This window comes from Lineus longissimus, chromosome 8 (assembly GCF_910592395.1).
Source record: "Lineus longissimus chromosome 8, tnLinLong1.2, whole genome shotgun sequence".
NCBI classification, from domain to species: domain Eukaryota; kingdom Metazoa; phylum Nemertea; class Pilidiophora; order Heteronemertea; family Lineidae; genus Lineus; species Lineus longissimus.
In genome coordinates this window covers 7536375-7548953 of record NC_088315.1, presented here as the reverse complement: position 1 = coordinate 7548953, position 12579 = coordinate 7536375, and the positions used below count along the sequence as shown (strand labels likewise).

Sequence of the window (12579 nt, the reverse complement as noted above, 5' to 3'; positions counted from 1 at the left end):
AAGCAACCACAGATTATATATCCATCACATCTATTCAGGACTGAAGAATTGAAATGAAGCCAGGAATCTCAATGATTATCATCAATGTGGGGATGCACATATATATAATATCATCCTCACAGCAGGTCAAAAATATGCCTCCTTCTGAGTTGAAAATGTGCATGAATTGATTGACAGGCGACAGTTTTGGCATGTCCAGCTTGACAGTGAAGGCAGAAGACCAATAATAACAAGAGACAAATATTGACTTAATATCTTTATCATACAGATTACATATACAAAAGTAACAAACTGAGTCCAAGGACATGCATGACTGCATGCAAAGTCATAAACTCAATATACAGTAGATGACCTATTTATTCATAACAAAAGACTGTATTGTTGGGACCTCAAGTCAAAAGCCTTGTTTCAAGAGCAAATGTATTGTTCATTAGCAATGATCATAAATTCTCAACATTGCAATTCCAGCTGTAAATCTCACTCAGAACTCTTCTATAGATGGCGCCCTGTATCCCTGGAGTGCCTCATGGTGGCGGTTCGTCGAGAGTAACCGCAAAGCCATGGTATCAATGCCTTCGTCCAGACAGCCTTCAGTTACAATCTCTACATTGTAGTTGTTTGCCTGAAGAAAAAATCACTTTTACTAACTAAATACACAGTCCATTCGACATGAATGAAAACAGCTCATAGCAGAAATTGCAGATGCAGAGAAGTTGTCTTCTTCTAAACAGCTGGAGTGTACTCCAGTCTCTTAACTCAGGAACATGAATAGGTAGCAGCTGAAGTGTATGTATGTAACTCTTAAATCGGTAACTGGGAACTCCAAATTCGTTGACCCGCGACTGCTTCATTCAGGAAGCATGACGTCATGTCTATCGGAAAACTTGATGTCATCATCTCATTGGTTATTAAACTTTAAAATGCTGAACGGCATCGAGTGACAATTTGAATAATAACTTTGACTGGCACGTTCAGAAATGATCTTAGATTGGTGAAATTAGAGTATTTGATGAAAAGCATTGAACCCTGCAAAGTTGTTCTCCAAAAACCTTTCACAGCATACTGTAAACAAAGAACTTACCAGCTGCAGAGTAGCAGCAAACAACCGACACACATCTGGAACGTTCTTCCCCTGCGCAATATAACGGAACGGCATTTTTTCGTCTTCTCCAAAAGGCGAGTCGTCCTCACAGAAGGAGTCCAAGACGGATGACCCGTAACGATGGATGTCGAACACACCGTTCTCCTCCTAGAGAAATGGAACATAAAAGTTTTAACGACGATGCCAAAGAAACAGGGGGAGACACTGCTCTGTGCACTGATAAAAGTGAAAGCTGGATATACATTTGTGTGAGAATGATGGTATAAATGACGGAATTGGAATTTTCAACAATTTTTGTTCAAAAGCTCACCTCCTGTTCTAATTTTGGTAATATTTTTTCTTCCCACTCACTGACTCGCCGAGACAGCTCTGTAATCTGGGCATATTGCTGAGCACTGCTGATATAACTCTCCTGAAAGATGATGGAAAAAAATGTGAAAATTGTTTAAAAGGTTTGTTTGAATTCCTTTACCATATTGTTATAGCTTGAAATATGAAATCACCAAAGAATACTCAAATACATACCACGTGTTGTCTGACCAAATCTTCATATGTCTTTACCAAGGATGTATTCTGTGTAGCTGAATACTCAAACCCTGAAAGCAAAACAGAGAATATTATCTGCTTTTAAGCTTAACCCAGTAGTTTTTCCATCAGTGCTCAATAAAGAGACACAGATCTGGAAAAAAAGTGAAAAGTTTGTATACTTTTGCTTGCCCCGACGCAGACATCAGCTTGAAATCCACGCTTGTTCATCCAGAAATACAATCCTAGGTTCCCCCGAGCCCTACTATGTGGTAGCAAGCAGTCTCAACCAATACGCTATGAGGCTCCAGTAACTGTCAGTTGAACTGCACCAACTTACCTGATCCCTTGACAGCATCCTCATACTCTGGCCCGTCATCCAAAAGGCCGAGGACATCATCAGGGAATGGATCGACTGGTTGGTCGAATCCATAGTTATCGTTGTCATCATCATCATCTGCAGCTCCATCTCCGAGTCCTGGCTGTGGTGCGATATCCTCATCTTCCAAGTCTTCAAGTTCGTCGAATCGGCCTTGTTGAACCTGAAAGAAATCATTATCCCAGTGAATGGTTGGTTGGCTCGCAGTCTTTAAAATGAATTTATCAATGAGGTTTTTAAACATTTCATAATGCAATGTACAACATAATGCATCAGGTTTATTCACGTCATTGCAAATGATGCTGTAGAAAGCCACAACCAACTAAACAATGTCAAAGAACTTCTCGTAGTACAGTGGTTAATGGCTCAAAATGCGTGACTGACAAAAAAGTTATATCGAGATCAGTTGCACCCAAGACACCTACCAACATCTTTGCTTCTTTTCTGTGCATGGTCTGTCTTTTCTTGTATTCTTCCCAGTAGAGAGTCTCAAACTCTGGGTAGGATGGAACCTTCAGAGGATTTCTTGGGAACTTGGAGGAGTGAGAGAAGACTAGAAAAGAAAGACACAATGATTGAAATTGGCCCTCATCACATTGCCTTCAGAGAAAAACACCAAGCTTGTATACAACGCTCAACTAGACAGGGTGAGACAAGGTAAGAAGGTCCCCGCCAGGGCTTCCGTTAGACGCTCGCAAACTTGGACTTGAACAGGCCCCACATCATTTTTGGGAAAGTGAAGATTCCAAGTCCTTTATGTGTACTTACATGCAGTTGCAACAAATTCTCCTAGTGGTGGCAGTTTGTTTTCCTTGGCAGGAAGAGCCGGCGTCTTTTTACGTTTTCGTTTGGCAGTATCCTGAGCCAGTTCCGGCGGCACTTTGATCGTTTTAGACTTTTTGTTAAATTTTTTCTCTTGGACAATATCCGAGTGGGGATTCTGGTTGTCCCAGTGATTATGGACAATTTTTAGTGGCCGTCGTTCCTCAAATAATACAACTTGTTTTTTTGTCCTTTCGGATCTGCGCATCATTTGCTCTTGTCCTTCCTATAAAAGAGACGAGAAAATGGTATACCAGGATATTCAAAGGAAAGAATTAATGGATTTCATGTTGTAATGATGGAATCGTGGTTAAGCACAGTACTGGAAGAGCTTCTCCCCTGAGATCAAATGCCTCTAATCAGACATCTCATATAGACTATTTGAATGCCATCTATGAGAATATAGACGACGTCAAACATTAGGGTCAGTACGCTGAAGTGGCAATAGTCCAAACATCTTGAAAAACAGAAGGCCAACATCATGATTCTAACCTCACCAGATGATCGTTTTAAATTAAAACTATCATGCATTGTGCAGGTAAAACCCACAGTCTGTAAAGGATATGATAGTGTACCTGCTTTTCATCTGTGACAACGTTTGCCACCAGAACTATCGGATTTTCCTCTGCAATGCCATCAACATCGTCAAAGCCTCCAAGGTCATCGCCGCATGCACTGTCTGCAATGAATGAGCATGTTAAAATGAAAGACATACAATGACACATTTTAGTGCACCTGTAACTCTCAGTTATGAAACAGAATTCTTTTCCCAAACAAGAGAGTACAAGAAAATGTAGAGAGAACCTTTAGCAGGCAAATAGCAAAACATCTGTGCAGGTATATCTACAGATAACAAGTGGGGGTGCCCTATAGTTTTTAGGGACAATTTCCCAAAGATTACTACAAATAAAGGAGGGCCAACTCTCTGGCACGCTAACACTATCACTGCTATGGTAATTACCGTTTTGAGCATCCATGGGTTCTATGGTCGGATCACCTAGCAACACATCCATATCTATCGCTCCACTCCGGTTTATCTCCTGATCTTCTTGTAATAACGTCTGCGGCGTTGTAAACGTGTGTCGTATGGTAGCCTCCAGGAGAGCAAGGTGTGTCAAGTCTAACATCATGGTGCCAGTCATGTGAAGGTTGGAAGTATTCATCTTGAAGTCATTCTTATTGCCTAAAACTTCACCTTTTCGACTGAAGAAAAGTGTAAAATCTAGTATGAGGAGGATTGAAAGAAATAGTTTGTGTCATAAAGGAGTGGTTTTTTAAAAATGTACCCTTCAGGTGTCCCGAAAACGCACACCAAATTGGCCAATTTTTATATCATTCAGTAATGGTAGATGCCCGAGTCGACATATTTCAAGGGAAAATATGTCCATATCATGCCCCATCATGCCCTAAGGACGGATGTCTCCCTCCAACACACACTACAACTTATGTAGAATAAATATCATTAGAAATCATTCTCCTATGACAATAGTAGTGTCAGCATGGGCTGTGTATGTGTGGTCTGATGTAATTCATCTGCGTTCTATAGTTGTGGTAAAATGTGATAGAGAAAATAACAAATTTCATCGGTTGGCCAAATCTAGGCAGGCAGGGACAAGAATCAATTTGTCAATTTTCCTTGGCCTTATGAAAGAAAGAGTCATACCAACCTTAGTAATGAATTCTCTCCCTTCATATCAGCATCCAGCTTGATTAGAACCAAAGGTGTATTCGGCAAGTCTTGAATTGTCTGTGAAAGTCAACAATTTATTATCGTTACAATACATCGCTGAAGGTACAGTATAATTTGGGGGCATACCACCAGGCTGGGTTGATTTTTGCTTCATGAATTCAAAGCATTGAACATCCCCCAGAAGTAGCCTCTTATATTTCTTGGACGTCACAGAAAACAGTATCTGTTTGAACACTCTTAAACAGAAAAGGCCAACTTACCGCTTTCCCATCGATGCCTCTCTTGAGGTCTGTATTGCCATGTTCTGTGATGTCATCAAGAGATAAGAAGTCCTCCTCCACATCATTACGGAATGTTGTGTCCTTATCATTTCCTTGCCTATCAACAGATGCCTTCTGGTTTAGTTTTCTGTAAACGGGATTGGTGTGCGTAAGAAAGAGCATAAACATCCATTGGAAATAAGCAAGTCATTTAAGTTTAAAATTCCTTGTGGGAGTTTAAACTTTGAAACAGCTGACAAAATCAAGGACTTGATATGCCAAGGAGTGCAGCATTCAGGTACTAATTGTAACTGAACTTAAAACTTACTTTTTACAGCTGACAAGGTCGAGGACTTGGTACGCCAGGGAGTACAGGTACTCGACCTTCTTGCTGTAGACACACGCAGAACCCTGGACAAGCAGTGCTGCCTCAGCAAAGTTCATGATGGTTGAGCCGCCATCGAAGGATATACTGATTTGATCGACCTGCAAGTGAGACCGAATTAGTAAAACGACAAGGCTACAGCAGAAACCAAAGCACTTGTCAGGGAATCCTACATCATATCACTTTCAGTTTGGCATCCAAGTGACATCTCTACTACAGTTCAACATTCTCACTGAATACATCGTAAATAATTCATCTTCTGTGGACACTCTTCTTGTGACAGGGTGAGTGTTAAGTAACCAGCACTTTTAGGCTGAATGAGCCAGTCCCTGACAAGTGGTTTTTCCAAATGAAGTCAGTAGTGACAGGTATGCATCATGGTCACAAATGTGATACGATAGTACATGAATATTAGGATAAAGTTGTTCGAAGCAAACATCTTTACCAATTAGTCAGCCCCCCTCCCTCCCAATCAAAGAGTTTTTCTTACCTCATCTAAGAAATCCTCCAGTTCATGCGCAATGTCCACATTCCAATTTTTTGCCAAGTCTCGGATAGGACGAAGAAGATAAGAAAATCTGTGATCTGTGTCACCCTGTCCTTGTGAAGCCTGGGAGGCTGGTATCACCATTTCGATAAGTATTCAGCCTTTTTGGAGGGCTCTACTCTTTGATTTTTTTGAAAAGAAGAGAGTCTTTTACCTGCAAACAAAATACTGGGTATGAAGTTATTTTAAACATGTAACAACATGTAGAGAAGATGAAAATATAGGATTTCAACATTATTCACTGAGAAATAAAAGACAAATCCCGATGCTACTTTAGTACTTTATTATTGTTAGTTTTAATTAATGCTCATAGACATGGCGTCAGCTGAAGCATTCCCTTCGATCCTTGGCCTTGTCAGCCTTTGGTCTTACATAACAGCCGATACCCAACGGTCAGGCATATTGATTGTACCGGTCTGGTACTCACTCACTGGCGGAAGACCACCTACTTTCCGTAAAACGTACATGCGTGGGGAATAACAAATGGACAATCATGTCCATGCACAGCATGATGCGCTGTCAAGACGCATAAATGTTTGTTGTTACCCGCTCGTCGACTTTCGGACATGGTCTATTGTTAGTCAATGATTGTGAGTGTCCGATAATAAACGCATCCGAAATTCGGCATTACGTATACGTATATCACATATTTTCCACATGAAAAATAAAAGGAGACTTAGGCCTACTGACATAAATATCTAACGGAAAACATAAAGTACTCCAATTTAAAACAATTTACCAACCTCAAAAGTTGTTTGGCAATCTTATTGTCTCAAAGGTGGTTTGATTACGTGAAAAATCAAGAACATTTGGGACCAGTTTTTACTTTTTTTGTTTTTCGGCCATTTTGAATCAGGCGCAATTTTCTTAAAATGACAGAACCCTAGCGGCAAATCGAAGAACCAGAATATTATATATTGTGGTCTCGGGACTTATTGGGGGGGGGGGGGGGGGCAAATGTGGCAAATGGAAGCACTGGTTTACTTCTGCAAAAGTATTTTCAATTCAAAGTGTTGCATACTTCTGCCACATCTACTAAAAACTGGCACTATTGAATTACACATAACTGTGACGACGACGACGGACGACGACTGCAGTTTTTCAAAATTTTCAAAATCCAAAAAATTTGGGGACTGTAGTTAAAACGGCATGTGGGCGGTGGACGATAAACCGGATTATTCATTCCCATGGCCTTATGTTGTCAACTGTCCTCTTCCAGCAAGTTAATGAAGATAATGCCATTCTTCATGCACTCGCTCACGTAGGGTTAATACTGTCCTGGTAGTCAATAACCTTCATGGCATTGTGATATTCTACCCTACTCTTCTCCCACTTCTGGCATTTGACCAATAATTCTGAGTAAATAATCAAATCTTGGCTCTGGAATGGATTCTATGAATGACAACTGTCAATGGCAAATTCAACAGTCTTGGAATGTGACACAGCGATTGGCAACACCACCAATGAAAATACAATATCCAGATAAACCCTCTGTGTCAGATCTATGTCTTTATATAGTTTTCAGACAATCAAGTAAAAAGCACAAATTGAATGACAAAAACAACTTCAGATTTTCAATGCAATTAAAATTGTTTATTTTAGTTTCCGATTATAAAAATATTCCATATAATGGAAATGATAGACAAATCCAAGCATTAGACAGTACTATAAAACTCCACTAACCACTGTCAAGCCGAAAATCCACCTGTGTCGATCACGTCAGTTTATAGCTAATGTAGGTCAAGAACCGCATCTGCATTGTTGACTTGCCTGTTACTGTAGTGCAATAACAACATTTACATGGGCAGGGCTATTTAACTTTGTCACAAACACCTGGCTTATGCATACATGTACTGTACATGTATATCTTTTGCATGACGCAATGTTGGAGATGGCCTAACTTTGCAACAGAGTGCCATGCCATTCGGCATAAAACCGTGACATACAGCAGTGTATCATAAAGAATTTCTTCATGTATCTAGTTTAAAATCAACTTTTTTTCCTTTTTCCTTGTTTTATTTGTCGTAAAATGGGCATATTCTAACCTCCAGAAGTATAGTAAAACTGTTTGAATATTTTGTAAGTATTAGTATTAAGCAGAGTTACAAAACAAGGTGTTTAAAACTGGAATGTAAACAGCCAAATGAAGTCGAATTTTAAAAGTTTTATATAAGAGAAAGCCAATTAGGATCCCTGTACCAATAATTCGCTTTGTTAAATTCACCTATTACATCAGCTTCCAATAGACTATCTCAATATAACTATCAAAATCAGCACAAAAAAACTACCATAAACAATAATCGATTATTGTTTCTTTTTGAAAACAGTATCACGCAGATGATGAAACTTCATTGATGCGAGGTGATGCAACTGGCTTCAGATATCATGTCTACGCCTCAGGGTAAATAGTAGCAGTAGAGTTTGTGTTGCTAGGCTACGTATAAACTGAGTGAAAACGTAACACATGTGTATGCCGAGGCATTCACTGTAAGTCAACAAGAAATTGATTCTCAATTGGACGACAAAAACTTGGGAACTTTCTACAGATTTTTCGATATTGCCAAATCATTCAAAGTTGTGCACGAATATCATATCAGGAAATATACATAAAGTCGATTATTTTCACAGTAACTAAGATTTGTAGGCCAGGATCACCTGAAGACCAGCTTATTTTCCCAACTTTTAAATCAGTCTTTCGTTTTTCTTATTTTGACCTGTATGCTGGAAAAAAAGTATGCCAACATGTCATGCTCCGACACACTTCTTTGTTGTTGGCCTCTGCAAATATTATTAGCCAAATAAATCACAAATATCTTGAGTACATGTAGTACGATCACAGTGAGTCATACCCATTACCATGACTGGATTCCCAAATCAGAGAACCTCATGATTGACCAATCATATGAGTAAGCCAACTGTTTACGCTGTGAAAGTGGATTGCTCAATTTTAAAAAGGAAAGCAAATCGCATAGCTTTTCAAAAGTCCACCTGAGGACGTTCTAACCCACTTTAAAACAATGCCCGGTACCCACAAACATGTATAGGGTCTCGCAGACCTGATTGCAAGCCTGCTGGTAAACCATAAAATATATACAGAATCAATAAAATTACACATCAAAATGTATTCTAGCACATTTTGAATCGCGAAACACTTTACACCGATTTAAAGTTCATGCGCAAGCATTGTCCACATAAAACCGGTCATAGATCCGCTTACGGTGTTCAGACTGAAACACGTAACCAATGTTGCACTCCACGTCTGCGATACGTCTCTCAAAACGATGGCGATCCCGCGCCAACTCTTCCCATGGTCCTTTGCGAGCTTCTTGAAATGCCTGAGCGAGTGCCTCTTCCTCCTCGATGATCTTGGTGAGCTCTTCCACAGCGAAGGAGACCTGCAAGAAACAAAATGAAGGATGACTTTGGAATCATATGTATACCTGTAGCACCAAGAATCATGTAATGTCATTGATTATGTTCTAAGAATTATTATCCACATTATTATTTTCGAGCGATAGTGAGTCAAAGCCAACAAATGTTTTGGAAAGTCATTATTTCGCGTTTCAAATTGATTTTTATACTCTTTTGCAAACTGCTGCTCTCTGCATTAACTGGATTTGTGCCTCAAGGCCAAAGGAGAAAAATACTTTTCAAAACACACATGACATACAAGATTTTCCAATTAATATCAATGAAGTGATCATGTGTAAAAATGGATTAGATTTATTGATTTTACAGAGTACTGAAATGATGCAATATCCTTGTTGTTGACTGATTTTGGTACAATGTATTGATGGTAATTTCTCAGAGTTTCAATATACGTGTAGAGTAGACTGTAGTGTATTGTTATTTTTCATGAAACTGAGCAGTCTTTGATAAAAAAAACCCATGGTCTTCCAGTTCCATCTCTCTTGAATGCCTCGATCCGACCCAGAGAAAAGCTCCAATCAATTGCCCCTGGTACTTTCTTTTGAATTTTCAATTAAAAGAATGCTTTGAGGGGTAGGGGTACCTACTCTATGCCTGCTGGGGTCCAGTGCCCTCTTGATAGTGACATCAAAGGCAAATGCATTCGGTGGTGACATCTCGGGGGAAGAGGCCGACTTCTTCACTGGGATACTCGTACACTGCAGCTGGAAACTGAATGGACTGTAAGGATCTCTGATGCAGAACGAATCCAGAAGAACATCTTGGGCCCAATCGGTACAATTTTCATCAGATTCAAAGTCAGAGTCTGATCCCGATTCATCTTCACTCTCCGATTCAGAGCTCAGCAGATTAAATTGCAACTTGGGACAGGATTTCGGTGGCGAATTTTGAGGTGATTTGACAAACTCAACATCAAAGTCATCGCTCTCAGAGTCCGAACCCAGAATAAATGACACAGTCCGAAAACGTCCCTTGGCGGGAGAGTTTGGGATTTTTGTTGCAGAACTGTCATTCTCACAAACATCCAAGTCTGATTCGTCTTCTGTCAATTTCTCTGAAATGTCACAAATACTGACGTTGATAACTCCCTTCTTTTGCTTCATACGTTTTCGCTTTTTAGCGGATGGACGGCTTTTCTTTTTCTGCTTAGCACCAAGGTTACAAGATGCACTGTTTTCTCCTCGAGGTCGGGACATTGACGGGGTTTCGTCCCGACAATCAATAGGTTGAGCAGCATCATCAGATTTGTGGCAGTGATGGCCATCTTTATCAAAATGTTCCAACTCTGTAACATGAACAGAAAATGAGCGAGCACAGTCTGACAAATTGAGGGAGTCTTTTGACACAAGTTCGTCGGTGGTGCCACCTGTTTCATAAATGGCCATATTATACGCACAGATAAAGCTATCTTGCTCATCATTTTTAATGATGACAAAGTCTGATGCGGCACAACTGCCGGCGGAAGGGTTAGAATTCTTTTCATCTTTACTGCAAAATTTCTCAGGCACAATATCAAAATCTGCAAGTTCTGATTCTATCTGCTTTGATGGCGAGTCACCAAGTTTGAGTTCTCCAGTTTCATCATCCGAACAATTTTCAACATGGACACTTGGCTTAGTTTGGTTGTCAGAAAAACCACTATCAAAATCATTAACGTCACTGGGCACATATTTGTCCTCAGAACAATTGGCATTACTCCCCAGAAAGGTGACTGGGTCACAATGTTCTACAGCTTTGGCAGATTGCCCAGCAGTGACCTTTGACACACCACAATTAAGATTAGCTGGACATTGTTTATCCGATTGCACACTAATTTCATCAGAAATTTCAGTGCTGACAAAATCATTTCCTGAACTAACACCCAGCACACAGTTTTCGTCATTGTGACTTTCAACACAATCCTCACAATGTTTTGGCACCATCTCAAAATTGACATTTTGTTGGCCAATTTCATTATCAATATCAGCATTTCTATTATCACAACACAATGAGCCTTCATGATCCAAATTTGATGAGCACGTTGTCCTTTTTAGTCCAAGACATTTCTCCTCCTTCCCCACAATGACCTTTTGAAGGGACTCGGCCAATTTACCAACATCAGAGCTCCTGCACCTTTTCTTAGCCTTTTCCTTACGCCGAGACCTAGCTCTAGGCCTAGACCATGCATCTTCTTTAGGGTTGTGAGGCCTGCCCTGGAAATGACTTGCATCTCTCCCTGGCATAAATGGATAGGCTTGGTAAAATAGTGAAGGGTTCACAGGACACTGTTGTACCCAGTGCTGTGGTGGGTGGTAAGAAAAATATGGCAAGTCTGATGGGTATCCACACACTGGTGCTCGGAAACGTGACGTGCCCAAGGGCATCAGGGCAGCGTTGGGTGGATAAGTCATTGGGTTGAATTGATGAAATGGGTAACCTGTTTGAGAATGATGTGAGCTACGAACTGGCGAGTAATGGGGAGAACAGTTGCCGTAACCTGAAACGTAGTTCGTCATGAGACTATTCCCAGGAAAAAAGCCTCTATTTCTAAGTGCTCTACTCCTATTATTCGACGAACTGTGTCCTGCGTGAAATCGATTATTTCCACATCTCGTAGGTGTGGGACTGCGGTCAAGCCGGTTGGGGTGTTGCTGCTGTTGCATATTTTGCGTGATGTACTGCACACCAGACTGAGAACGATTCTGATTTTGAGGCGGCATCTTGTACCAATGTTCACCCGAATCAATCGTTTCTCCTGTACTATCTAATCGTAGAAGTCCTGGTTTCCCTTGAGAAACAAAATTAGATGATTCCAACTCGTCACTCTCTACCTTCTTGAAAAGTCTTGTCATACCAGTGGAATATCCACTCGTTGCAGTTGCACTATTACTATTGGAGCTTCCTCCTACACCGAGTAATGAACATATGGGACGATCATTTTCGGGAATGAAATTATTTTTGCCATGCATCTTGGCAAAATTGAAATGTAGAAATAAACTAAAGTTTAAAAGAGTTTGTCGACTACAGAAAGATGACACGAATATCTGTAAAATGTCTACATCGCGTCCATGTTGGGCGTACTAACACATCGCTGGGCGGTCAGTCATCTCTGCCATGTCTGCCAAAGCGGCGTAGCTGTTCCATGCGTAGCAGGTGTGTGTACATTTCCATGCATTGGCTTCCATGGATTCAGAAAATCGTCAACATCAGGAACGGATCCGTCAGGAAAAGTTCTCATTTTCGCAGAAATAAAGTCAATATAATGATAAAGGTGACATTCAACACAGCCTTGGGAGCATTTCATTTCAATATAACAATCATCGCGTATCCTCGTTGATTCCATTCTCGAGTAAATCAGATCTGAATCGTCTTATGTCGGTTGTCTTTCATGAATTTTGAGAATATGATATTCACGGAGGATTTCCCCACATCCGCTTTAAGGACATTGACGTCATTATCGC

At 40.4% G+C, this 12579-nt stretch overlaps 2 protein-coding genes across 2 annotated transcripts; both read right to left on the bottom strand.

The window, feature by feature from the left end:
- Positions 1-297: 297 nt before the first annotated feature.
- LOC135492599 (condensin-2 complex subunit H2-like) lies at positions 298-5823 on the bottom strand. Its single transcript, XM_064779148.1, has 13 exons — positions 5654-5823; positions 5107-5264; positions 4779-4926; positions 4496-4575; positions 3790-4031; positions 3404-3507; positions 2775-3054; positions 2432-2559; positions 1968-2169; positions 1628-1698; positions 1413-1514; positions 1082-1249; positions 298-622 (listed from the first exon to the last, which is right to left on the bottom strand). Exons 1-13 carry the CDS (start codon positions 5792-5794, stop codon positions 482-484), a joined length of 1965 nt encoding a protein of 654 aa, XP_064635218.1. The 5' UTR covers positions 5795-5823; the 3' UTR covers positions 298-481.
- A 1458-nt stretch (positions 5824-7281) lies between these two features.
- On the bottom strand, positions 7282-12512 carry LOC135492332 (uncharacterized). The gene is made up of 2 exons (XM_064778735.1): positions 9727-12512; positions 7282-9105 (listed from the first exon to the last, which is right to left on the bottom strand). Exons 1-2 carry the CDS (start codon positions 12085-12087, stop codon positions 8881-8883), a joined length of 2586 nt encoding a protein of 861 aa, XP_064634805.1. The 5' UTR covers positions 12088-12512; the 3' UTR covers positions 7282-8880.
- Between the last annotated feature and the right edge of the window lie 67 nt (positions 12513-12579).

Coding starts and splice junctions, on each gene's coding strand:
- LOC135492332 (XM_064778735.1), bottom strand. CDS start 12,087: ATGCATGGCAAAAATAATTTCATTCCCGAAAATGATCGTCCCATATGT. Junction 9,106..9,726: donor TGGACCCCAGCAGGCATAGA/GTAGGTACCCCT, acceptor TGTTTCTTGCAG/GTCTCCTTCGCTGTGGAAGA.
- LOC135492599 (XM_064779148.1), bottom strand. CDS start 5,794: ATGGTGATACCAGCCTCCCAGGCTTCACAAGGACAGGGTGACACAGAT. Junction 5,265..5,653: donor TGGAGGATTTCTTAGATGAG/GTAAGAAAAACT, acceptor TCTCACTTGCAG/GTCGATCAAATCAGTATATC. Junction 1,250..1,412: donor TACCAAAATTAGAACAGGAG/GTGAGCTTTTGA, acceptor CCATTTCTCTAG/GAGGAGAACGGTGTGTTCGA.